This window comes from Helianthus annuus, chromosome 7 (genome assembly GCF_002127325.2).
Source record: "Helianthus annuus cultivar XRQ/B chromosome 7, HanXRQr2.0-SUNRISE, whole genome shotgun sequence".
Taxonomy (NCBI): Eukaryota; Viridiplantae; Streptophyta; class Magnoliopsida; order Asterales; family Asteraceae; genus Helianthus; species Helianthus annuus.
The window spans coordinates 121,343,619-121,371,549 of NC_035439.2; the positions used below are offsets into that span (position 1 = coordinate 121,343,619).

Consider the following 27,931-nt stretch of genomic DNA (forward strand, 5'->3'; position numbering starts at 1 on the left):
TGCGTCTCTACCAAGTAATACTCCAAGTCAAGCAGCTGTGCAACGACCTACATGTACTAATTCTATTAGACGGACGGCCGTGCCTTAGTTTAAGGTTTAATGTCTTTGGGAAATAGTTAGGCAACTATTTCGTGTTTACACTTCGTAATTATTTGATAAATATATTCCTTCCCAAGGATGGGGGTTTTGATACACGTGCATTTTCTTGTAAAACCAAAATATATTATTAAGTCTCACTTAAAACATATTTAAATTCTATCTCCAAAATATAAATATTTTTCCCAAAAATATTATATTTTATTCCATATAGTTTTTACCCAAAATAATACTTCTAACGAAATACACACTCATGAGTATTTTCTGAAAATACGTAAGTTACGTTGTGAAGTCCGGGTGGTACTAATAATACCGGTGTAACTTAAATATTTATTGTGAAGGCGTTCGTATAATTTTGGAGCCGTTAACCTTTAGTAATATTATTTTTACCCTAAAAATAATATTTACGTAGTTCACAAAATAATCACAAAAATTTACACAAGTGTTGTTATGAAAATATATATTCTAAATATATATATTTTAGCAAGTTGTATTTATAAAATTTCCACCTCCGACACTTGGTTGTTTTATAATAAAATCATGGCGAAATTTATTTGGGAAAAATAAGTTAAAAATTATATTCATAACACTTGTGATAAAAATATTTCCAAGTGTTAGATTTTTGGAAAAATTTCGCCAGAGTTTCCCCTGTAACTGGAGGTGGCCACGCTTTCAAGCGTATCATTTTCTTTTAAGAATTCAAATCAACAATGTTCCCAACATTAACGAACAATATTTCAACATTAAACTAGTCAAAATAGATATAAATAGCAAAAATACATGAACTTGTGGTTGTGTAAAAGTATGTAGTAACCTCCTATTATTTTTAGTAGATCTTTTTATCCTTAAAAATGAAATCGGTTTCTTGAAAATCTAGTTTTTAAAGAAGATGTATCTTTACAACTTCTTGGTCAAAATCACAAAAATATTTCTTTGATAAATCATTTCGTTACACAAGTGTCTACACACTTTTTGGTTCACAAAAATGCCTTTGTTTCAAGAAATATCCGGGTTTAAAACATGATTTCATTTTACACTTGGTTCTTCGAAAATACCACTTGTAGATCTTTAGATCTACTAGTTTAGAACTCCATTTCATAAGAAAAATTGTTTTTACATAAGTTCATGTTTATGTTGGAAAGGGTTCGTCATCTAGAAACTTTACGACTAAACATAAGGCTAGTTCATGTTTTGTGAACATGATCTAGCGGGGTTTGATGACGATCCATTCCCATACTAGCAATCAACAACAATAAATAATCATAATAAAACTAGATTTTTAAGTTTTACACTATTATTACTTATTAACCACTTTGTTTATTAATTTTTTTTTGTAGACTTTAAACTTGATCTCTAGTGTTTATGAGTTTTGCCCGTTAAATATTTTATCAACCATTTTAAAATAGATCAAGAAGGCGTTTGGAGTCACTTACTACTAGCTCGAGGCTAGGGAAGAAACTAGTCGAAAAACGAGTGGTTAAAAGCAACGTAGTGAGGTCCCTTGCAATCCGTGAGCACCGGGCTTCCTCGTACGCGATCCCTCACACTTGTAGATGTATAGAATGGCTTGTATGAAAGTTGGAAGGTGAGTGGGTGATGCTTCTTGGTCTCGGCCGTGAGTGTCAAAGAGAGGGAAAGGAATTGATTTTCTAAGTGGTGTGTGTGTGAAGGTGATAATTATCCTAAAGGATTATTTATAAACCATCCATTGTTATTAACCAACTAGTGTTTTCGATGTAGCGCGTTGCGTTAGAGGCGTTTGTGTTTTCCTTAAAATGTTGCAACCTCCAATCCCAACCCACATTTTCCTTCAATTCAATTTAAATTAAATTATCCGTACCTATTAACTATGACACCCATCATGTACTTTTCTACCTATGCTTTTCTTTCCATCATTCATTTTTTTATTTAGCCAGCCAAAAGAATCACTTTATTACCACAGGAAACAACAACCGAGCCTTAGCAAGCTGCTAAGGAGAGCAGTACACCAAAACAACGAAAGACGGAGCCAAATAGTACAAAAAAAAGAAACCCATGTGTATTAGCCAAAGCGCACTTTGGTGAAATTGCTCCAATTCTCTTGGTTCAGACCCAGAACTTGACTTCAACCCTTCGCCCACCTATACGCTTCTCCTTTAATCTCCTCTACCACCTGTACGCTTCGCCTTTGACCTCTTCTACCACCTGTACGCTTCGCCTTTAATCTCCGTCAGTTCTCTTGATTCCATCATTCCTTTCCCCACTAATACTATGTTTACCAATCAAAATTAACATGTAATTTTTAAAAATAATCACAAACTTAATAATCCTTGGAATAACACATGAATAAACATTTTGAGTATATATTTGTCAGGCTCTTAATACATGTCCATAAAATTCAATATTTTGAACAATGTCTATATTTGAATTTATTTTTTATCCCAGTTTTGACCATTTATCTTCTTATCTACCTACCATAAAACTGCAGCAATAACACAACAGGATATAGGAATTTTTTTTTATCTTTACAATATAGATTTCTGGTAAGATCAAAAGCTAAAAAAGACTAAAAGTGAAAACTTCACAGTATATGATAACAAAACTGCAGCAATAGACCATATAGTATCCAAATTTAGCAATTAAATCATATAAACCCCAACAAACCACCTCAAAAAACTTATAATACCTGTGCCTCAATTCGATATGCCAGTTGCTCTGGCATATAGGTTTTCATGAACCCTAATCTTTGATGTCCCAAAAGTCAATGTCATAGCCTAACGCAACAATAAATAGGCCCACAGTCAACAAAATAGCAAGCTTAATTTAAAAAATATATAAAAATCTCAATAAAAAAGAAGAGATCTAGGAATTTTGTGTACCTTATTCTAGCTATAATCAATCTCCACCACAACCTACCACTTTGTTTAAACGGAGGGTGCTTCATAAACGCCCTTTCTATAACCAACGAACAACCAGGACCTATAAAAATCAAATCCGTTATCGCTTCTTTTTATACACTAATTAACCACTCAAGCGAACAAACAAACAAACAAATTAAGTGGCTAATTGTTATCTCTGTTCATATGATCAGTGGTTTGAGAGTTCGTCACTTTCTTCATCTGTGGAGTTTGGTAGTGTGCACCTGAAAGATTGATCAAGTTGACTTTTATGGAACAATGGAAATAAACCTTGTCCTACAAATCAATTCAAAAGCAAAGATTATTGGCTCAGCAAAAAAAATGGGTTCAGTCTAACCAAACCTGGGATCAAACTACCTGACCAGCCTAAGACCCACCCACCCTATATTTATCCAGTTCAGTCCTAAGCCATCTGGTCCAGTTTCGACCCGACGCACAATTGCCCACCCCTAGTTAAATATTAATTTCATAATTGATGTAAATATTTGTTACTTTAATTAATGAGCATAAATATTAAGTTATATGTAAAGTATGCAAGATTGTTAATCTGATTTGGTGTTGCATGAATATAGGGCTATCACTGAAAACATATAACAGCTATGTTCTTGGCTGTTAGATTATACTGTAGTTTTGTTCTGGAATATTACACGTAGCTTGATTTGGCTACAACATTGTTGGTCATCTTCATGGTTCTGTTCAAGCTCAAATCAAATTATCCTTTTTCTCCATCACTTGTTGAATGCCTTCTTGATAACCTTGTATGAGTGCATCTCTATAAGAGGCCCGGGTCATGTAAAGCCGTTGCAAAGCTTGCCTGAGTGTCTCATTCAGCCGCTAGCAGCCATCGTTGACATCATCAATCCAAATAAAGTTATGGTTTTGAATTTACATTTCTACAAGTAATAAATTAACATTTTTAATACATAATTTACCTTGATCCTTGAATGTTGAAAACTCTATTTATCCACTGGTACTCATAAAGATCGACACCAAGAAAAATAAATATATACAATGAATTAGTTGCAGGAAAGGGATTTGATTGGAATGGTAAAATACAAACAAAATGCAACCATAAAGACCATAGAACTTACCTGTGTCGCAGGAAAAGCATCGAAACCCTAGCTTCTGGCAGGAATATAGAAGAACCCTAATTCAGCCATGATTGTGGTCAATGTTCACCGCCAACCCTAACTCAGCCACAATGGTTGCATAAATCGAAATCCGACCGAAGATCGGTGACCGGTGACCATTGTGAGGAAACCGGCCCTTCTTTTTTTCCTGCTAGTCTCTCTTAATCTCAATAAATTTGTAGCTTAACCAAGTTTCGATTTCCAGAACAGTTATCTTTCTCTCCTGCTAGTCTCTCTTAATCTGAATCAAGAAGCAGATGGGATGAGATGAGGTGTTGAATGGCGAGCACGTGTGCTCACACCGGAAAAAAAGAAACGCATGTGGTGATACCCTAACCGCCGTCACCATCGGTTTCTGCCTGAAACGGCAACCGAAACCCTAGCCAACACTTGAGTACGACTGTTGATCACCGCTGCGGTGACCGCAAACCCCGGTACCACCGTCGTTTTCCGCAAGTTGCTCCGGTTGACTCTAATTTGATGGTTTTCTCCCTGCAATGTTAAAATGAGATGTGATGAAGATGAATTGATAATGTACGGTGGCAAGGAAAAGGAGGTGACACGTGTTTTGATGATGCTGTTAAATTCCTTCTTTACCACTTTTCTTTTTATCATATATAGATGGGATTTATGTCATCTAGATACATGACATATTGATTAAATTAATCATTTAAGGACAAATTGTGTCCCCTTGCTAACCGAGTTCGGTTACTATGGGGAGGGCTTTTTGGTTCAATTCCAACTAAATGTACAAGTATTAGTTAGTTAGTATTAGGAGGTTAAACCGGTTACAAGTGTGTTGTAAGTTATAGCGGGTGTTAGGGTGTTCGGGGACCCTAACTTGCTCAGCAAAAGAAAAATAATGTTAATGACAATATTTTTATGTTCCAGGTTAAGTCCGGTTGTTCGGTTGGATAGTGATCCGTTAAAGTGCTTAACAAGCATTTAAAGTGTCGTTATTATTATTTTTAGTGACACAATTTATTCCCGACACTTTGGATAATATCTAGTAATATTTTTCTCATGATTTAGCACTTTACTAGTTAGCTAAATGCTGAATTTTTATTTAAAGTGCAGAATTTTGTACATAAAGTACGTTTTAGGCACATCCGGTCACTATAATTATCACCTAGTGACACAGTTCTACAACCCTCATTTCCCTACACTCTCTACTAGTGTAGCAAACTATCTCTGGCTCATACAGGCCTTAGAGGCAGTACATGCCTGGTGCTGGCTATGTCAGCATGTTTAATGGGTTATCCGTTCATTGTGCTACTGTGCTTTTGGTGCATCAAGGTTGTCACTAAAGTTCTGTATGTAAATAATAGAGTCACAACAAATAAAGTATGATGCAAGTATGTACATGTATCAGTATTCAGGTAGCAGTTTATCCATAATTTCAAGCAAGCACAGTAATCAGCAGTAATTAAATATTAATTAAGTCGTACGGGTACCTGGTTTGGTGAGGGTTGTCACATTCTCCCCCCGTTAGAAAAATTTCGTCCCGAAATTTTAAGTTCTACTTCTAGATGCAGGGTTCTTGGGAAATAAGTGGGGGTATTTCTCTCTCATTCGGTCCTCACGCTCCCAGGTGTATTCAGGACCATGTCTGGCATTCCAACGAACCTTGACGAGCTTGACACTACTTCGGCGGGTTTTGTTCACCTTCCAGTCTGTAACCTCAACAGGTTCTTCAACAAAATGGAGCGTGTCGTCAATATGGATCTCGTTGGTGGGAATGACAACGGTATCTTGAGTTGGACTTTTCTTGGATACATGAAATGTATCGTGAACACTGTTCAGTTCAGCAGGTAAGTCCAACTTGTACGCTACTAACCCAATTCTTTCCAAAATTCTGAACGGACCAATATACCGCGGATTCAACTTTCCACGCTTCCCGAAGCATGCCACACCCTTCCAGGGTGATACTTTCAACAAAACCATATCTCCTACCTCTAACTCTAGAGGTTTCCTTCTTCGGTCCGCGTAGCATTTCTGACGATCACGAGCCGCCTTGATGCGATCTCGGATCTGTGCAATCTTATCTGTGGTTTCCTGGACCACATCAGGACCAACCAATTGTTTATCACCTGCATCAGACCAACAAAGCGGTGACCTGCACTTGCGTCCATATAGAGCTTCGAATGGCGCGGCACCAATACTGGTGTGGTAGCTGTTGTTGTATGAAAATTCGACCAATGGCAAGTGTTTATCCCAGCTACCGCCCAAATCCATAACACATGCTCTCAGCATATCTTCCAAAGTCTGTATCGTCCGTTCGCTTTGCCCGTCGGTCTGTGGGTGAAATGCAGTGCTCAGATTCAATTGTGAGCCAAAAGCTTCTTGGAAGGATTGCCAAATCCTTGATACGAACCTTCCTTCTCTATCCGAGATGATTGAGAGAGGTACTCCATGGCGCGTAACGATTTCTCTCATGTAAACTTCAGCTAATTTGCTCGTATTATCCTTTTCTCTGATAGGTAAGAAGTGTGCTGATTTCGTTAATCGGTCCACTATTACCCAAATAGTGTCATGACCTATTGGCGTTCTAGGCAACTTCGTTATAAAATCCATTGAGATTATTCCCATTTCCAATTGGGAATCTCAGGCTGTTGCAGAAGTCCTGAAGGCTTCTGGTATTCCGCTTTAACCTTAGCGCACGTTAAACACTTGATCACATAAACAACAGTGTCGCCTTTCATCCTAGGCCACCAGTAATAATCTTTAAGATCTTGGTACATCTTATCCACTCCTGGATGGATAGAGTACCGTGATTTGTGTGCTTCATCAAAAATAACTTTTCTCAAATCACCGAACAAAGGAACCCAAATCCTTTTCATGAAACATAACGTTCCTTCCTCGTTTGACACTAGCTGCTTCTCCATCCCACGGAGATATTCCTTCTCAAGGTTTCCTTCCTTAAGAGCTTCTTTCTGCGCGGCACGAATGCGCAGAGAAAGATCGGTTTGGATAATCATTTCTATAGCCCTAACCCTTATGGGCTTGATCCTCTCTTTCCGACTTAGGGCATCGGCGACCACATTCGCCTTCCCTGGATGATACTTAATTTCGCAGTCGTAGTCGTTTAACAACTCAACCCATCGTCTTTGTCTCATATTCAGCTCCTTCTGGTTGAATATGTGCCGCAGGCTCTTATGATCTGGGAAGATTGTACACTTTGTACCATATAGGTAGTGTCTCCAGATCTTTAAGGCAAATACCACTGCGCCGAGTTCCAAATCATGCGTGGTATAGTTCTTTTCATGCACTTCCAGCTGACGCGATGCGTAAGCTATAACTTTCTCGCGTTACATCAACACGCAACCCAATCCTTGGCGCGAAGCGTCGCAATATACCACAAAATTTTCTGTACCTTCCGGTAGTGCTAAGATCGGCGCATTACAAAGCTTATCTTTCAATAGCTGGAATGCTTCTTCCTGTTTGATTCCCCAATCAAACTTCTTATCTTTCTGCGTGAGGAGCATCAATGGTTGAGCGGTTTTGAAAAATCCTCAATGAATCTCCGATAGTAGCCAGCCAAGCCCGAGAATTGCTGAATCTCGGTTGGCGTCTTTGGCGTTTCCCAATTCTTGATCGCTTCGATCTTTGTGGGATCAACATGAATTCCATCTCCATTCACCACGTGTCCAAGGAACTGTACTTCTCGTAGCCAAAACTCGCACTTAGAGAACTTGGCATACAGCTGTTCCTTCTTCAGCAGTTCCAAAATGACTCTTAAATGCTGTTCGTGCTCACTGCAGATCGAAGATCGATCTTTGAATAAAAGCTTGAACTTTGCAGTTGGTCGAACAGATCATCGATCCTTGGCAGAGGGTACCTATTCTTGATCGTCAGCTTGCTCAACCCCTGGTAGTCAATACACATACGGAGACTACCGTCCTTCCTCTTGACAAACAAAACTGGAGCTCCCCAAGGCGAGAAGCTTGGTTGGATAAATCCCTTGTCTAACAACTCTTGAAGTTGTGTCGACAGTTCCTGCATCTCAGACGGAGCAAGTTTATAGGGTGCCTTAGCCACAGGCGCGGCGTCTGGAACTAAGTTAATGCGGAACTCTACTTGCCTCTGAGGCGGCAGTCCAGGCAAGTCTTCTGGGAAGACTTCTGGGTATTCCCTCACGACAGGGATGTCTTTGATCCTCGGCTCAGCAGCCTTCTTATCCACAATGTGTGCCAGGAAGGCAGCACATCCCTTCTGCAAACACTTACGCGCTTTCAAGCAGCTGATAATTCTCAAAGGCGTCTCACGCTTCTCTCCATGAACCACAATGGTCTCACCATCATCGGTTGGGATACGAACGACCTTTTCGTGGCAAACAATTTCTGCCTTGTTGCTCGATAACCAATCCATCCCCACTACCACGTCGAAGCTTCCCAACTGGACGGGTAGTAGATCCAAAACAGACTCACGCGCTCCCAATTCGATCACAAAACCTCTGATAACTTCGTTGGCTTCTACTATCTTTCCATCAACCAATTTAATTGAGTACGGAATATCTAACCTACTAGCGGCTAACCCAAGCATATTCTTAAACTCTAATGATACGAAGCTATAATCGGCACCAGTATCAAATAAAACGGATGCATAGCGTTGAGTAATATGGGACGTACCGATATCCATGCTTGGATTCCTGGCGTGCTTCCTTAGCTCGGTGTTAGGCTTCTTTCCCATAATTTTGTCTAATCTCCTTTGGGCAATCTTTCCTATAGTGCCTCATATCCCCGCAGTTGTAACATCCCTTATCTTTTCCTTTTCCTTTCTTTCCACGCTTCGTCTCACGCCAACACGTTTCCCTGTTGTGTCCCACTTTGCCACAGTTGTCACATTTCCCATTTTTACATCGCCCGGTATGATGACGTCGGCACCTGTCGCATTTAGGTAGCTTACCCATGTACTCTTTTCTCTTTTTGGCCTTGTTGTTGCTACTCGACTGGGTACCCTGTTTGAAATTTGCCAACTTTCTCTTGTTGTCCCCAGATGACTCTACATGAGTTTCCTTCTTCCCCTCAGGGGTTGAAAATTTGTTCATCCTGATTGCCTCTTCAGTCAAGGCTACACTTAGATTGATGGCCTCAGTGATCGTTGCAGGCTTTGATGTCGTCACCATGCTCATGATTTGGGGTGCCAATCCCCAAATGAAACGCTCAATCCTCTTAAACTCCGGATCTACCATGTAAGGAACAATACGCGACAGGACTTGGAACTTCTCCACATACTCAGCTATTTTTGGACCTTCCATCTTCAAGTTCCAGAACTCAGTCTCCACCTTCTGGCTTTCTGTTCTCGAACAGTACTTGTTATACATTAGCTCTTTTAGCTCGCCCCATGATAAGGCATACGCAACAGCCTCGCCCATTGTCTAAACCTGTAGTTTCCACCATGACAGAGCCCCATCTCGGAACAGCCCGGAAATGTACGTGACCTGATCCTCTGGGGCGCATTTGCTCGCACGCAAAACAGTGTCCGTCTTCTCAACCCAGCGCACGAAGGCTACGGCACCCCCAGTGCCGTCGAAATGTAGGGGCTGGCAGCCTAAGAACTGCTTGTAGGTGCAGCCGTTGGGTGGTTTGTTTCCGGGGCGAGAGGCCTCGTACTGTGCGATGAACTGTAAGAGGCGTTCTTGAAATTCCGCCTCTGTCGTCGGCAAAGGGTTGTTGGTATCGGTGTTCCCTCGAGTCGACATCTTCCTAGAAGGAAGTCGGTTAGGTCGGGTCTTAGTAAGGACACGAGCACATAAGTCTCTATTTAACGAATAAGACCTCAGAGGTATATTACATTTACGTAAATACGCAGTTGTTTAACAATTAATCACATATCATCACGGTTATAGCACAACTTGCAAATAGGAACGTAGCAAGTAAACATGTGGTATTATAGTTATAGCACAGATATGTAAATCATCAACGTGCTTAGTGAGAGCATAGCGACGATATTTTTCGTCAGTCATTAGTCATAAGTATTGTCGCATGTTTAAAGATGATCGGGCTTTCATTATCCTCCGGCCACCATCACTGTGTCTTACCAAAATGCATCACATCAGAAGGGACATAGGGTCACCCTACCCCTGTCCAATAAGTATATCAGTGCATCACAATTACGTGGTCAGAAGTGGTCCTCACAAATCTCCACAATCTTGGGGTCTCTTCCCAATCGTAAAGCAATCTGCGTTATCCAGACACCAACATTTCTGGTGACTAAGGTGGGGGAGGAAAGAAAAGTAAACTGTCGACATGCTTGAATTCCTCCGTGAGCCTGTATATTCCTCGAAGTAGTCAACTGATTTGCCGCTTAATGGTAAAAGGAACGAGCATCAAAAATTCTGGGGACGGTGAAATATCAGAGGTCAAGAGCACAAAAGGGATCCTGATGTACGTGGCGGATCAAAGCATGCTGGTGGAGGACGTGGTGTTTTACTTAAAGTCTTCAGACAATATGCTGTCTTGTGATGTAGACACTTAACTCATGTCTTCGGTTATGCAATGTTTTGTATTTGAAGTTGCCCTTTGTGGTGTCAGCTCAAGCTTCAACGTTCCGCGACTCATATCTTCAACTGCAATCGATGTTATAGGAGTAACTTATCCTGTGCGTGTTTTTCATAATGCGAGGAATGGTAAGGGTTTATAGCTAGCATAGTGCGTTTATAGGGACCATCAAATTGGCTTATCGAGCGTCGTAGAGAAGAATGTAGCAAGCGGTGCGGTCAGTTAGGGAGGGGGGGTTTATTCCCAGTAGTGCCATTGCTGTGCTTAGAGCGGAGTGCTTCATGTCAAGCAATTGCCTGTGAGTTGCGTTTTCGCAGCTCAGCTTCTATCCTTGGCAACATACTGGTGTTTGTGTCACGCCTGGGTGGCATTCTCTTCTGCCGAAATGGCATGAAGTGGGTTAGACAACTTTCCAATTGTCTATGAGATACATAGCACCATAAGCCATCATGTACTCACCTAATTTTACACGTAAATATACTCAATGCATGGGTGGGGAAATAAATTTCTGAGCCTTCACATAGGCTTGCCAATTTGGCTTGTTGCTTGAAATAGAATGAAATCGAGGCTTCATTGCCTTGGTCATTCGTGTTCGAGTTATTTCTTGCCACATTGGTTTTCATTAGCTTGACCCGCAGAGTCCACCAGGATTTCTGTGCACTACAAGTTGTTATTACGTGGGCCCCCGTAATAATGAATTGTCTTGCATAGTTACCCCAAATTTTCTCTCGTCCAAGCAGATGATCAATCAAGGAGCAACAGCAGGTGCATCGGCATGAACAGGGTCATGCTCCAATGCGGTGTTAGGAGCAACGCCTGGCTCAGGGGCCACGGCTGGCTCCAGATCAACAAACTCCATCTCAAAAACAGCTGGATCCACCATCACAGGGGGTTACAGGATCCTCCAAGGGCTGGTCTAAGTGTATGAACTCAAGGTCATGGTCTGGATCAAAACCAGATGGGAGAACAGGATCACCCTCAATACTGTGATCAAACTCAAAGCTGTGTGCGGGAACCGGTGCAGCCGATGATGCCGTATTAGGGTCGGCGTTGTGTGAATGGTGCTGCACTCCCTGTATATGCGAAAATGCGGATGTCAGGAACTCAAATGAGTCTGGGACAGGGGAATGGGCATGAGTTTCCCCTGCAGGAGCGTCCGCAAGCAGTAGGCTAATACCAGCAGCAATAGGGCCTCGCCCTCGAATGGGTCCTCTTCTAGTAGATCGTTATCGTAGTCAGAGGCCACGTCGGGGGGCATATCAACAACGGGATAAGCGGCAAGGGGCACAGGAGCAGGGATCACCGCGAGTGGCAAATTCCCAACAAGATGGCCATCAGTAAGCTCTGCTACGACATCAGGAAGCGCAAAAGGGCTAAAAGTCATCATCGTCTGAGCCGGTAGTATCGGAAATGTACACCTCGTGCTCCGATGAAATATGTCGTCTGATACTATGGCCATGGGATTCGTAGTGTCCATCTTTCTTGTACATGATGAAGGCATGACGTTTGTAACGCAAACACACATATATACATATTAGTCAACAATAAGCAATCAAATAGTTCTCCTAGTCCCACTAGCCTCCCAGCCTCCCAGACTGATCTTCTTAGTCCCACTAGCCTCCCAGCCTCCTAGACTGCTCTTCCTAGTCCCACTAGCCTCCCAGCCTCCCAGACTGCTCTTCCTAGTCCCACTAGACAACTACCTCGGCCTCCCAGACCGAGCCTCGGCCTCCCAGACCGAGCCTCGGCCTCCCAGACCGAGCCTCAGCCTCCCAGACTGAGCCTATAACTATTGAATAAAATGTGCTCACATTTGTTTGTAAAAACGTTTTGGATCTGGACTTAAGTGGTATGCAGTGTAAAAATGTTTTCGTGGGAGCCCTAGTGATCATAGTCTAGACTCGAGAAGGAATCCTAGTTCGCTATGAACAGAGCTCTGATACCAAGCTGTCACACCCTGGCTTTGCGGAAGCGTGGTTAATTTGGTGTGACTTCTAATACCATAGCTTAACCATAACAAAGCTATATGAATAAAAACCATGCAAGATCATCCATTCATTTAAGTTTTAAAACCAAATACAATAACATTGTATCAACGGAAACACACCCTAACGACATAAACATTGTTTAGCAAACATAAACATATACACAGTTTAAGGACTGTGACTTGTCCAGGAAAGAGTCACATTCCCTAAACCCGGATGACCTCGTACTAGTGCAGCGGGAAAACGTGCCATACCGTGCCAGATCCTTTAATTCCCTGAAATACATGTAAGTCGAAAAATCAACAATAATGTTGAGCGAGTTCATGTGTAGTGAGTAAGTAAAACCTTTGTAAAATGTCTGTATGTATGAAAATTCCTGGTATGTAGCAATAAGGAAAAAGAGATCAATTAATGTGTAGCTAATACATTAATAAGTGAAATGGCCTAGGAAGCACTCAAACCTGTAACGCGAATTTCATACCGGTCCTTCCGGCGGAACGACATAGTCACCACATGCAGCCACACGCTGGCTCATGCGTGGGGCTCGCAACACCCGATAGATCTATCACTCATGCCTCTCGGTCCTTATACAAGGATTAATGGTCTTACGATAATAGCCTACCCATTCACATGATCTAGGTAATAACCCTCCTTACGTTATCCATACCATGTAAAAAGTACTTGTAATCATAGTAACATGTATTTCACCCCCGCAGTTTAGAAAACTGAAAACAGTTAAGAGAAAAGGGGGACATGAACTCACAGCGGTGCGTCTCTACCAAGTAATACTCCAAGTCAAGCAGCTGTGCAACGACCTACATGTACTAATTCTATTAGACGGACGGCCGTGCCTTAGTTTAAGGTTTAATGTCTTTGGGAAATAGTTAGGCAACTATTTCGTGTTTACACTTCGTAATTATTTGATAAATATATTCCTTCCCAAGGATGGGGGTTTTGATACACGTGCATTTTCTTGTAAAACCAAAATATATTATTAAGTCTCACTTAAAACATATTTAAATTCTATCTCCAAAATATAAATATTTTTCCCAAAAATATTATATTTTATTCCATATAGTTTTTACCCAAAATAATACTTCTAACGAAATACACACTCATGAGTATTTTCTGAAAATACGTAAGTTACGTTGTGAAGTCCGGGTGGTACTAATAATACCGGTGTAACTTAAATATTTATTGTGAAGGCGTTCGTATAATTTTGGAGCCGTTAACCTTTAGTAATATTATTTTTACCCTAAAAATAATATTTACGTAGTTCACAAAATAATCACAAAAATTTACACAAGTGTTGTTATGAAAATATATATTCTAAATATATATATTTTAGCAAGTTGTATTTATAAAATTTCCACCTCCGACACTTGGTTGTTTTATAATAAAATCATGGCGAAATTTATTTGGGAAAAATAAGTTAAAAATTATATTCATAACACTTGTGATAAAAATATTTCCAAGTGTTAGATTTTTGGAAAAATTTCGCCAGAGTTTCCCCTGTAACTGGAGGTGGCCACGCTTTCAAGCGTATCATTTTCTTTTAAGAATTCAAATCAACAATGTTCCCAACATTAACGAACAATATTTCAACATTAAACTAGTCAAAATAGATATAAATAGCAAAAATACATGAACTTGTGGTTGTGTAAAAGTATGTAGTAACCTCCTATTATTTTTAGTAGATCTTTTTATCCTTAAAAATGAAATCGGTTTCTTGAAAATCTAGTTTTTAAAGAAGATGTATCTTTACAACTTCTTGGTCAAAATCACAAAAATATTTCTTTGATAAATCATTTCGTTACACAAGTGTCTACACACTTTTTGGTTCACAAAAATGCCTTTGTTTCAAGAAATATCCGGGTTTAAAACATGATTTCATTTTACACTTGGTTCTTCGAAAATACCACTTGTAGATCTTTAGATCTACTAGTTTAGAACTCCATTTCATAAGAAAAATTGTTTTTACATAAGTTCATGTTTATGTTGGAAAGGGTTCGTCATCTAGAAACTTTACGACTAAACATAAGGCTAGTTCATGTTTTGTGAACATGATCTAGCGGGGTTTGATGACGATCCATTCCCATACTAGCAATCAACAACAATAAATAATCATAATAAAACTAGATTTTTAAGTTTTACACTATTATTTACTTATTAACCACTTTGTTTATTAATTTTTTTTTGTAGACTTTAAACTTGATCTCTAGTGTTTATGATTTTTGCCCGTTAAATATTTTATCAACCACTTTAAAATAGATCAAGAAGGCGTTTGGAGTCACTTACTACTAGCTCGAGGCTAGAGAAGAAACTAGTCGAAAAACGAGTGGTTAAAAGCAACGTAGTGAGGTCCCTTGCAATCCGTGAGCACCGGGCTTCCTCGTACGCGATCCCTCACACTTGTAGATGTATAGAATGGCTTGTATGAAAGTTGGAAGGTGAGTGGGTGATGCTTCTTGGTCTCGGCCGTGAGTGTCAAAGAGAGGGAAAGGAATTGATTTTCTAAGTGGTGTGTGTGTGAAGGTGATAATTATCCTAAAGGATTATTTATAAACCATCCATTGTTATTAACCAATGGGATTTATGTCATCTAGATACATGACATATTGATTAAATTAATCATTTAAGGACAAATTGTGTCCCCTTGCTAACCGAGTTCGGTTACTATGGGGAGGGCTTTTTGGTTCAATTCCAACTAAATGTACAAGTATTAGTTAGTTAGTATTAGGAGGTTAAACCGGTTACAAGTGTGTTGTAAGTTATAGCGGGTGTTAGGGTGTTCGGGGACCCTAACTAGCTCAGCAAAAGAAAAATAATGTTGATGACAATATTTTTATGTTCCAGGTTAAGTCCGGTTGTTCGGTTAGATAGTGATCCGTTAAAGTGCTTAACAAGCATTTAAAGTGTCGTTATTATTATTTTTAGTGACACAATTTATTCCCGACACTTTGGATAATATCTAGTAATATTTTTCTCATGATTTAGCACTTTACTAGTTAGCTAAATGCTGAATTTTTATTTAAAGTGCAGAATTTTGTACATAAAGTACGTTTTAGGCACATCCGGTCACTATAATTATCACCTAGTGACACAGTTCTACAACCCTCATTTCCCTACACTCTCTACTAGTGTAGCAAACTATCTCTGGCTCATACAGGCCTTAGAGGCAGTACATGCCTGGTGCTGGCTATGTCAGCATGTTTAATGGGTTATCCGTTCATTGTGCTACTGTGCTTTTGGTGCATCAAGGTTGTCACTAAAGTTCTGTATGTAAATAATAGAGTCACAGCAAATAAAGTATGATGCAAGTATGTACATGTATCAGTATTCAGGTAGCAGTTTATCCATAATTTCAAGCAAGCACAGTAATCAGCAGTAATTAAATATTAATTAAGTCGTACGGGTACCTGGTTTGGTGAGGGTTGTCACAGGGGTAAGGTTGCGACATAACAGCAAACGTTGGAGGGGTAAAATTGCAATTATTTCGTTAGAGGGGGGTAAGGGTGCCAATCACCCCAAACCCCAGGGGGTAAAATTGCAGTTTACTCTTTTAAAAAATACATCCATGCTAGCAACCATAGCTTGACAATCAAGTAAAAAAAACATCCGTAATTTCTCAAGCTTACGAACATAACATGAAATTTCGACATACTAATATATTTATATCTTATGTTCATAAAGTTTTGAAAAAGTAAATAAAAATAAGGGTGGAGATACAATAGGAAGTTTATTTGGCTAGGAAGGCTAGGAAGTGATCTTGACCATCCATTTAGTTAATCAAGGACTAAGATTAAATGATGGAAATTGAAGGGAAGAAAAGAGGCGCGTGAGTTTGTTTAGGGGTATGTCAATGCAAGGCAATAGTTTCTCTCTCCTCCAATTCCCCCATTTTTTAAACGTTAATAACTCTTTCATACGACATTATTTTTTTATAAAAATTGCACAAAAAAAAACGAGCGTTTTTTACTCTTTAAAACGAATATACTATTGCTATATTTTCAAAAAAAAAAATTTAAAACCCCAGTTGCGTAAAACGCAATAGAAAAACCCCCAGTTACGTAAAACGCAATGAAAAAAAAACCTAAAAAATGATATTTTTCTAAAACGCAATGCACAAAAAACACAAAGAAATGTCTTATTTGTAAAACGCAATGGCCAGAAAACACAAAGAAATGTCTTATTTCTAAAACACAATAACCTAAAAACTCAAAAGAAAATTTACTTTCTAAAACGCAATGGACTAAAAACACATAAAAATGTGTTTTACCTAAAACGCAATGCACCAAAAACACATACAAATGTCTTATTTCTAAAACGCAATAGCCAGAAAACACTTAAAATGTTTGTTTTCTAAAACGCAATGGACTGAAAACACATAAAAAAGTGTTTTACCTAAAACGCAATGCACCAAAAACACCAAAAAAATGTCTTATTTGTAAAACGCAATGGCCAGAAAACACTTAAAAATGACTCATTCTAAAACGCAATTGCCTAAAAAACAAAAGAAAGTGTTCTCTGTAAAACGCAATGGACTGAAAACACCTAAAAAAGTGTTTTACCTAAAACGCAATGCACCAAAAACACTTCAAGAATGTGTTTTTCTAAAACGCAATGGCCAGAAAACACATAAAAATGTTTTAGTTCTAAAACGCAATTGCCTAAAAACACCAAAGAAAGTGTTCTCTCTAAAACGCATTGAACCATGACAATAGTTTTGACTGTGCTGTGAATTGTCTGTGTTGTGAACTGTCTGAACCAATGCAGTTAACGAATGCAGTTTCCAGAGGCAATTTACAGAAAATTAATTTTTCTGATGCATTTTTATTACAATAATTCAACCCCAGCCAGGGGCTCTGCCCCTTGGACCCCGCCAGGGGGGACCCCGCTACCAGGGGCGCTGCTCCCGGACCCCCGCCAAGATCGTAAAACGCAATGATTAAATCGAAAACCCAGATCGTAAAAATGAAACTAAATAATTTCGTACATGGATCGAAGTGATTTCTTCAACAATTGACGAATTTTGAATGATTGAACGGATCGAGTGATTATCTTCAAAATCACCGGAAAAAACGAGATTTTGTATGAAATTAAACTGAGTTTTCTTCAAAAAAAGCTAAAGAACACGTTGATCGGGTGTTTGAATCATTGATTGGTGATGAAAATCGCACTATAATGTAGTGATTATTGAGATAGAAAGTGAAGAAATGGTTGAAGATGGTGTGTTTTGAAAATGGTGGGTTTTGAAAAGGAAGAAGAAAGGTTTGGATTAACTAAAATACCTTTTTTCTTTATTTTAAAGAGTAAATTGCCATTTTAGTCCCTCAGTTTTGTCCAAATTTGCCATTTTAGTCCAAATAGTTTTTTTTGCCTCTGGGTCCCTGACTTTTCCCTTTTGTTGCCATTTTGATCACATACACTAACTCCATCCAAAAACTCCATCTTTAACCAGGGGTATTTTGGCGATTTTCATTTTAAATGTTTTCAATTGCCATTTTGATCCAATTCCAAAAAATCAAAAAAATTCCAAAAAATTCTAAAAAATAATAAAAATTCTAAAAAAGCATAAAAATTCTAAAAAATTCTAAAAAAATACAAAAAATCCGTTTCGGCGCGAACCGTTTTGAACCCGAACTGTTTCGAGCTGAGCCGTTTCGACGCGAACCGTTTCGACCCGTACCGTTTCGACCCGAACCGTTTCGAGCCGAACCGTTTCGAGCCGAGCCGTTTCGACGCGAACCGTTTCGACCCGAACCGTTTCGAGCTGAACTGTTTCGACGCGAACCGTTTCGACCCGTACCGTTTCGAGCTGAACCGTTTCGACGCGAACCGTTTCGAGCTGAACCGTTTCGAACCGGACCGTTTCGAGCTGAACCGTTTCGAACCGATCCGTTTCTAGCTGAACCGTTTCAAACCGAACCGTTTCGAGCTGAACCGTTTCGACGCGAACCGTTTCGACCCGTACCGTTTCGAACCGAACCGTTTCGAGCTGAACCGTTTCGACCCGTACCGTTTCGAGCTGAACCGTTTCGACCCGTACCGTTTCGAGGCACGGTTCGCGTCGAAACGATTCAACTCGAAACGGTTCGGGTCGAAACGGTACGGGTCGAAACGGTTCGCGTCGAAACGGTTCAGCTCGAAACGGTTCGGTTCGAAACGGTTCGGCTCGAAACGGTTCGGCTCGAAACGGTTCAGCTCGAAACGGTTCGGCTCGAAACGGTTCGGGTCGAAACGGTACGGGTCGAAACGGTTCGCGTCGAAACGGTTCAGCTCGAAACGGTTCGGGTCGAAACGGTACGGATCGAAACAGTTCGCATCGAAACGATTCAGCTCGAAACGGTTCAGGTTCGAAACGGTTCGCGCCGAAACGGATTTTTTGGATTTTTTAGAATTTTTATGATTTTTTGGATTTTTTTTATTTTTTGGATTTTTTTTATTTTTTGGAATTGGATCAAAATGGCAATTGAAAACATTTAAAATGAAAATCCCCAAAATACCCCTGGTTAAAGATGGAGTTAGTGTATGTGATCAAAATGGCAACAAAAAGGAAAAGTCAGGGACCCAGAGGCAAAAAAAAACTATTTGGACTAAAATGGCAAATTTAAACAAAACTTAGGGACTAAAATGGCAATTTACTCTATTTTAAATATTGCTAAATGTCCTAATCCTATTGCTTCCTACACTTGCTAACCAAAATAAACTTTCTAGTTATCTTATCACATAGAAACAAATTCTATTAAAAAAGTACAACCAATGTAGCACAAAGTATCACCACTCAATGCACAAACATACAACAAACAACTCATGTTACAACTTACAACCCTCACATCCCCTTTTCACAAACACAATCACCACCCAAATCCACCGCTGGTATCGACGGCGATCAATCACATCTTGTCGCTGACCACCGCAGATCAACCACCGGTCAACGCAAAACCACCGTCATGTCGAGAGAAAGATTCAGAAAAGCTCTATTACCTCCTGGAGCCGAGGTAATAACTTATTATTAATCGCTATTAAAAACCAATTTGGTTTGATTTGATTTATTGTCACGTTTATGTTATTTGAATTTAAATATTGTATCAGTTTCTTTGTTGATTTTTTTGAGTTATATGGTATTTTAAGTGATTTGGTTTTATGAGGGATAATTAATAATTTGAATTTGGGGATTTTTGTTTGATGGGTTAATTGCAGAATATTGAGAAGTTGAAGAATATTGTAGAAGAAGGGAATTACTATGGGGCACAACAGATGTACAAGACTATCAGTTCAAGGTATGTTGGAAGAAAACTGGGAAAATTTGGGATTTTTTTTTTTTTTGGAATTTAGTTCTTTGTTTCAAGAAGTTATATTGCATTGTTGGTGTTTGTATTCAAAGGTATGTTGGCAGAAAATTGAGAAAATTTGTGATTTTTTTTTTGGGAAATTTGGTTCATTGTTTCAAGAAAATGTATTGTATTGTTGGTATTGGTATTTAGACTCATAGGTATGTATGTTGGCAGAAAATTGAAAAATTTTGGATTTTTTTTTTGTAAGATTTTGTTACTTTTTTTTTTTGAAATTTAGTTCATTGTTTCAAGAAATTATATTGCATTATTGGAATTTAGATTCAAAGGTATGTTGGTAGAAAATTGAGAAAAAATTTGGGGTTTTTTTTTCATAAGAATTTTTGTTTTTTTGTTTTTTTTTTTAATTTTAGTTCATTGTTTTAATAAGTGATATTGCATTGTTGGTATTTGGATGCAAATACCGTTGGCAGAATATTGGGAAAATATGGGATTTTTTCATAAGAAATATTATTTTAATGGAAATTTGGTTTATTGTTTCAAGAATTTATATTGCATTGTTGGTATTTAGAGTCAAAGGTATGTTGGCAGAAAAATTGAGAAAATCTGGGATTTTTTTAAAGAATTTGTTACATAATTTTGGAAGCTTTGTTCATTTTTTCAAGAAATTATGTTGCATTGTTGGTATTTCGATTATAAAGTATATTTTTTTTGCATTATACATAAGTTTCTGCCTATTTTAGATATGCTACGGTTGGAAGATTTTCTGAAGCATTCGACCTTCTTCAATCCGGTGCTTGCCTCCAGTTAGAACATGATCAGGTGCGGTTTTATATCACCCATTTAATCGATTACCATCGGAAAGTTTGTTCATGAAAAAATATTAGAAACCGATGAATATTATAAATAAGCTACTTTTTTCTTTCAAATTAGATTAGCTCTCTTGTTAAGTTATATAAAGTTATATGTGGCCGATACATACAACTTGTAGGTAACTTGTGGGGGTGAGCTTGCTATGTTGTTTGTGGAGATGCTAGTCAAAGCTAAAGTTGACTTTGATGAAGACTATCTTGGTATGTTATTTCTTACTGTGTAGATGCTTCAGCTTTTTGTTTCTTTTTGTTATGTTCCATAAATGCATCTACATGGTTATCAAAATCTATGCAGTTAATCGGTTATAACCGATACATCGGTTATCAACGATACATTGGTTATCGGTCCCCATGTAAAATATCGGTGTCAAATATTGGTTAGAATATTGGTACGGATATTATCGGCGATAGTGACCGATATATAACCGATTTTTTCCGATATCAGTACCTTTCTTTTGAGGCAACTAATTTTATACTTAATTTCCTGCTTTGTCTTTTTTTTTGTTGTTGTTGTTGCGACCATCGATAGATCGTATAAGAAAAATCTACAAAAAGTTCCCTCGTGTTCCGGTTCCTCAAAATTTGGACTTGGCTGACGATGATGCAATCCATCAATTATCTGAAACCTTTGGAGCTGCAAAAATACGCGTTGAGAGCTGCTCATCGTTTTTGAAAGCTGCTATTAAGTGAGTGATTCTGTTTTATTTTCTTTCTTTCCTTTTAAAAAAAATGTTTTTAGATGTTGCAAATACTTGTTTAGAAAATTTATACAATGATATAACGCGTCACTCTTTATAGTGTAATCGGCCATTTTGGAAACATTAAAATGAGGGTTCTGTTCTCTAGGTTTAATAGATCATAGATGTATGTTAAATATGGTTCAATATGTTATATTAACGGGTTTTTAAAGGATGTATTTTTATTGGAGCATGTCCTCACATTCCTAACTAAATGAACCTTTTGCTAAAAGCATAAGAATTTGGATGACACATGTTTGATTAGATATAGACATATAGTTAATGTTTATGAAGTTCGTAAATAAACATGTAGAGAAGTATATAGTTGGCATTCTATTGACATTTAGGCTATGCGGTTAATATCCATGATATCGGTCCCCTAGTAAAATATCATCGGTTGGAATATCGGTACTGATATTATTGGCGATTTTGACCGATAGAACCGATATATCACCGATATTTGACCGATATAACCGATATATCACCAATGTATCACTGAATTATTAGTAGTAAATTGCTATATATATAAATTCTGCATTATATTAAAATTACCGATATCCCACCAATATCTCACCGAGATAACCTATATCTCAAATATCGGTCCTTGACCGATATCCGATATTTTATCGCATTAACTGCATAGCATTTAGGACATGAAATGCTACAAAATAAGAGTTGAATACTTCTTACAAAACTGGAAAAACTGAAATTGTTTAACATGAAACCAAATTCAAAAAGCCTCATCTAACTTGCGAGTTGTGAATAATACGCTTGGGTCTACTTCTGTGTGTGTATATATATATATATTGTGTGTGTGAAGGTTGTGGGTTTATGTTCTTTACTAAAATTAGAACATCCAATTGTTTTCTTGTGTTCCTAGGTGGTCTGCAGACTCTGGTCCTCGTAAGATTGGATCTCCTGAACTACATGATATGCTGGCTGAATACATATACTCCGAATCACCAGAACCTGTACTGTCTTTTTTGTGCTTTTGGTGTTTATATTTTGACTTTTATTTACCGGATCCTAAAAGCAAAATGAATATAATCAAATATTAATTATACTCTTTGATTCGCAGGACATGACCAGAGTGTGTTACCATTTTGCAAGGGGTAGAAATCCGAATAGGTTTGCTTCAACCCTTGTTAATTTCATGGGGAAGGTAAGTGTTTTGTTTTCCTTTTTCGAGTATTCTTTTATAAATATGGATATGCAACCGTGTTTGTTCTTGTGCTGGCTATGCAGTGTTATCCAGGTGAAGATGATTTGGCGATTGCACGAGCGGTTTTGATGTAAGTAAGCTTTAAAACAATATAAGAACCACCTAGCGGTGCAAGCGAGCCGAGCCGAGCTGAGCCCAAGATCGAGCTCGATTAATTTATGAGAGATCGACTGACATGGTTGTAAAAATCCCGCCTAGGCTCCGATTAGTCGCCGATTAATCACTAATCGGAGGTTCACCGAGTAATGACCGATTAATCGCTAGGTGGTCAATGGTGGTCTTATTCTAGCTAAATTTTGGCCAGATTCTGGCCAAATTTCAACCAAATCTTATAAATTCCCTCCAGTTACTTAAAAAATGAGTCAACGAGAGGTTAAAACCTGTCTACTTAAAAATGTTACATATAAAAATGTGTGTGTATATATAAAACTAAAAATTACATATAAAAAACCCAATCCCAATTAATCCCTAATCTTGATTAATTGCTAGTCGGTACCTCACCGACTGACTAGCGCCTACCGATTCTTACAACACTGGAGATCGAGCTCGGCTTGTCTATTATCTATTAATTAATATATTAAATAACAATAATATAAATAATAGACTCGTTTAGGCTCGCGAGGTCGGGCTTGGGCTCGTTTACTAAACAAGCTTGTTTTTAGGTTCTGGCTTGGCTCGTAAACAAGTTTGAATAAGCTCGGCTTGGCTCGTTTACTAGACAACTTTAAATAAGGAGTACATGTTATTAAATATTAATAAAAACTAATATTACACCAAGGCTCGATAAGGCTTAACGAGCCTGACGAGCTTCACATGCCAGGCTCGAGCTTGGGCTCGATAAGGCTCGGCTCGTTTCGAGCATTTTCTCGAGCCGATCTCAAGCAGCTCGCGAACCGCTCGGCTCGTTTGCACCCCTAGAACCACCTTATCATTCTCATGGCTTATCTCACAAATGTGAGATTAAGGAAAGCTCACATTTTGATGATTCAAGAATCAATATTCTGTTTTATTAATTAGTTAACATAAGTGTATAACTGTATATTATTTTTGAATATGGTGTTGTGTAGGTATCTGTCTTTAGGTAACCTGAGAGATGCTAACAATTTAATGGACGAGATAGAGAAACTTGCTCAAGTCAAGGAGCTTGAGTTTCCCGATTCAGAATTAATGCGATTTATCAACTATCTTTTGCAAACGTTAGTTCTGTATTTAACTATTTTATCGACTTTAATTGAAAGAAACAAACATATGATCAAGATTTCATCACAGGTTAATGAGAGATGCATTGCCGTTATTCAATATGTTGAAACAAAAATTCAGCTCCAGTATAGAACGAGATCCTACGTTCAATGAGGTGTGTAATTTTGTTAAATTTGTTAGTTGTGGGACCCACATTGACATCTTTTTTTCCCTCATACTATTAAGTGGGACCCATAAATGAACTGTTAAAATTATTGGGTGCAGTTGTTAGAAGACGTTGGGGAAAAGTTCTATGGAGTACGCCGTAAAAATCCGTTACAAGGGATGTTTGGAGAATTGTTTAAGGTACCTTTATTTTCTTCTCTTCCTTATAGGACGTAGGTTTGACCCGTTTATGGGTAAACGGGTCACTTTGGGCTGTAGTTTTCTACCCATGGGTAAATAGCGAACGTTAGCTAAAATTTAAATCGGCCAGAAAGTCGTCAGAAGTTTTTTAAAATGATTTTATAATGATACTTAAAATAAATTATTTTTTTTGGTTCGAAAATAAAAAATGACAAACATGGGTTTTTGGTTTGGCCCAATCTCGGTGTAAATGAGCCGAGCCAAGCCTGTGCTCGGCTCATCATGCTTTTATAAAGCTCAATCTTGGCTCGAACGTAAAACCCAAGAACCTCGGCTCGGCTCGAGGTAATTTGAGAACAATTTTAAATGAGCTAAAAGCTCGGCTCGAGCTCGCTTTGATAGCTTAGACGAGCCAAAGCTCGGATCACCAATGTTAAATAGCCGGTATATTATATGTAAAAAAATAATATAAAATTTATTTGGGCTCGATTTGGCTTGTGAGCCTGAACGAGCTTTGTATGTAAAGCTCGAGCTCGGCCTCGATATCTAAACGAGTCATATTTCAGTCTCGAGCTCGGGCTCGGGCTCGTTAAGGCTCGGCGCGTTCGAGCTTTTTACCGATCCGATTCCTAGTAGCTCTCGACCTGCTCCATCTTGTTTACATCCCTAATCTCACCTGACCCGTACTAAAAAGTTACTCGTTTTGACTTGAACCCTTTACCCGACTCGGTTAACCTGCCCATTTTGCCACCTCTACAATTTCATCGTTTATGATGTTAGTGCGTTTGTGTGTGTGTGGCTCTTGATTTTCTGGTGATGGGGTAATCGTTTTTTAAAATTCTAACTAATTTTTCCGGTTTGCAGATGTGAGTTGAAGCGGTTGCGTGTTTAAGTTTCATATAAAAGGAGCCAAACCTTTCCCTGAATGTTGGATTCCCAGCTGGTTATCTGGTTGGTTACAAACACCAATCTACTTGTTTGACATTGTGATGAGATGCAAATGTTGTTTACACAGCTCTTCTATATTATGAGTACACATTTTATTGTAAGAGTATGTAATTTAGAAAATAAATGGAATCATAATGAGTTTTTTTTGCCTGTACTTTCTATCTCTTGAAACCATTTTCTTACTAATATAATTTTTATTATATGTAAAGATGTGATTTATTTTGAGGATGAAATCAAAACCCTTTTGGTATGCTGTTCTTTTTTTATTTTTAAATATGGAAATGTGCTTGAGTAACATTGTAACAAGGTCAACATTGGAGATCATGTTTTTTTTAATAATTTACAAACACTTGTTACTGATCTTTATCTACTTAGGCAGGGCGGGGCACCAAGCAGGTAGGGTGCTGCGGGTTCATTGCCACTAGGCAACACTGTCGCCACCTACGCGTGTTAGCCTTGTGGGTTATGTTCACCGGTATTGTTTGCCACTGCGGTTGGGGTTTCATTGCCACTAGGACACACCGCCACCACCTACACGTGTTAGCCTAATGGGTTATGTTCACGGTATTGTTTGCCACTGCGGTTGTTCAATGTGACCGTTGGAACTAGAGTTGGCATGAGTGTTTAATTACATTTAACTAGAATTACCACCCGTCGCAATGCGGCGGGAATTCATTAGTTATGTATCAAATTAAATAAAAGTCAAATGTCTCTTACATGACCATGAACTTGTGTGTAAAACATGAAAAGAATAACTAAGTTGATCTCTGACCCGCGCGTTGCGACAGACTTATCAAACGGGGAAAATAGATGCGTTGCGAAAGGCCTGTCAAACAGGAAAAAAATAGATGAAAAAACGTTGAAACTGCACACGCACGTTGCGGCGTGTTAACTCCAAAAATTTAGAACGAAACGTTAAACGGAAAACTTGCGAAAGATGAAAAGTATAATGGACCAAAGTTTAATGTTAAAAAATATGGGGGTTAAATTGCAAATGATGTAGTGAAAAAATCAAAGTGGTTAAATTGCAAAAGATAGAAACTTTTGAATTATAAGTGAAAAACCAAACTAATCAAAGGGTTTCAAATTACCAAACAATGAAACTATAAACTTAAATTGCCAAAGATTTAAACTTTAGAGTTAGAAAGAAAAAAATCTATTTTTTTTTAGAAAACTCCCAAAACCTATAGTACAACTTCCATATGCATACATACATTGCTTATTTATAGTTTATAATTTATTTGAATAAGAAAAAAAAAAAGTTTTAGGGTAGTTGTCGGCAGACGCTACTAGTGTTTTGGTGTTTCAATGGTACTTGAGTGTAGAATTGACATGGTAGCGTAGGATTGAACGGGGCTAGGGTGGTATCTTTCCACCCATAGAATGTATACCTTTATATAAACAATGTCAAGTTTAATAAACCGTATAAATACTTGTATGTGGTACTGGTCACTGGTGGGATATAGTTTTATAATTTTACTCTCTGGAAATTGGAACTGGTCTCACTATATAAGTATATATATTTTAAAGGATAGCACACTTTGCAAGGTTAAGGGGCAACATGTACAAAGTCGGATGGTGTTAACTTTTAGAGCGCTATGTTAAACATTACAAGATTACTTAGGGTCTGTTTGGTATGGGGTAACGGAATAGATGAGATAATGAAATGGACAAGGTAATGGAATAGATGAGGGAATGCAATGGAGCATTACTATTCTATATCTTGTTTGGTTAACATGTGAGAATAAAAAGAATTATTATAGTGTATTGTTTGGTAGGCAAGAAAAAATGAAGAAATAAAATCAGCGGTGACTGGTGGTGGTTGGTGGCGGCGATTGTGGGTGGTGATAGGCGGCGGTGGTGGCGGCTGTGGGGGCGGCGGTGGCGGTGACGGGTAGGTAGTGACGGCGGTGGTGGTTGGTGGCGGCGGTGGCGGTGGCGGGTGGCAACGACGACGGGTGGGTGCGGTGGCGGCGGCGGTAGTGGGCGTGGGTGGTGGCAACAGTGGTGGGTGGTGGTGGCAGCAGTGGGTGGCGGTGGTGGCGAGCAGCGTCGGTGGTGTCACACCCCAACCGATGGCGGAAACATCAGAGTGCGAGCACTAGGCGTTCAGATTGCTCATGAGATTTCCACAACACTATTATTTCAATAAAGATTAGCTGATTTCATGCAAATGTCTAACAAACGTCATGACAAGTATCTCATTACAAACCAAATCATAAATTGTTCAAATTGTTCAAAAGACTAATATTAACTAGGCGACGTTTCTAAGCATCTCCTAGCTTGATTTCCATGCATTCGAAAGCAACCTATTAGCCTGCAACATGTATTAAAATATCAATACAAAAGTACTGGCGAGTATACAAGTTTGATAATAGAATAATAGATTAAAAACAACTCATATCCACAATGTAAGCAATAAAAATAGTTTCAGTAGTGCTAGTGTCGTAGTCAACGCAGCGATAGCCCAAGTATCCCGATGCTTTAGTGTTTACCCAAGACTCAAGGTAAACTAGAATCCTCCTAACAATACCCCCCGAGAATAATGGGGGAGGTGCATCTCCTATAGCACTACTATTGTTAAGGCGGAACTACACACTCTGGATTAAACGTCACATAGCACAAAGAATCAAGAATCAAGAATCACAAGTTTCACGTACATATAGGATAGAGTTTAAGTTTCAAAGTTTCAAGTTTAAGTTTC

The 27,931-nt window shown here is 38.7% G+C and overlaps 1 protein-coding gene and 1 long non-coding RNA gene across 10 annotated transcripts; one reads left to right on the top strand and one right to left on the bottom strand.

The window, feature by feature from the left end:
- Positions 1-1,995: 1,995 nt before the first annotated feature.
- Positions 1,996-4,701, bottom strand: LOC110868398. Of its 9 annotated transcripts, XR_004862545.1 has the most exons (7): positions 4,455-4,698; positions 4,085-4,364; positions 3,926-3,960; positions 3,641-3,827; positions 2,955-3,269; positions 2,762-2,849; positions 1,996-2,344 (listed from the first exon to the last, which is right to left on the bottom strand). It is a non-coding gene; the product is annotated as an uncharacterized LOC110868398 (long non-coding RNA). The 9 variants fall into 9 exon arrangements; XR_002552420.2 differs by having other exon boundaries at positions 2,955-3,827; positions 4,455-4,699; XR_004862546.1 differs by having other exon boundaries at positions 2,955-3,217; positions 3,641-3,960; positions 4,455-4,699.
- Positions 4,702-19,415: 14,714 nt separating this feature from the next.
- On the top strand, positions 19,416-25,435 carry LOC110868397 (Golgi to ER traffic protein 4 homolog). The gene is made up of 12 exons (XM_022117550.2): positions 19,416-19,609; positions 19,812-19,891; positions 20,647-20,725; positions 20,895-20,976; positions 21,305-21,461; positions 22,393-22,483; positions 22,591-22,674; positions 22,758-22,804; positions 23,802-23,930; positions 24,004-24,088; positions 24,199-24,279; positions 25,144-25,435. Exons 1-12 carry the CDS (start codon positions 19,562-19,564, stop codon positions 25,147-25,149), a joined length of 969 nt encoding a protein of 322 aa, XP_021973242.1. The 5' UTR covers positions 19,416-19,561; the 3' UTR covers positions 25,150-25,435.
- The last annotated feature ends 2,496 nt before the right edge of the window (positions 25,436-27,931 follow it).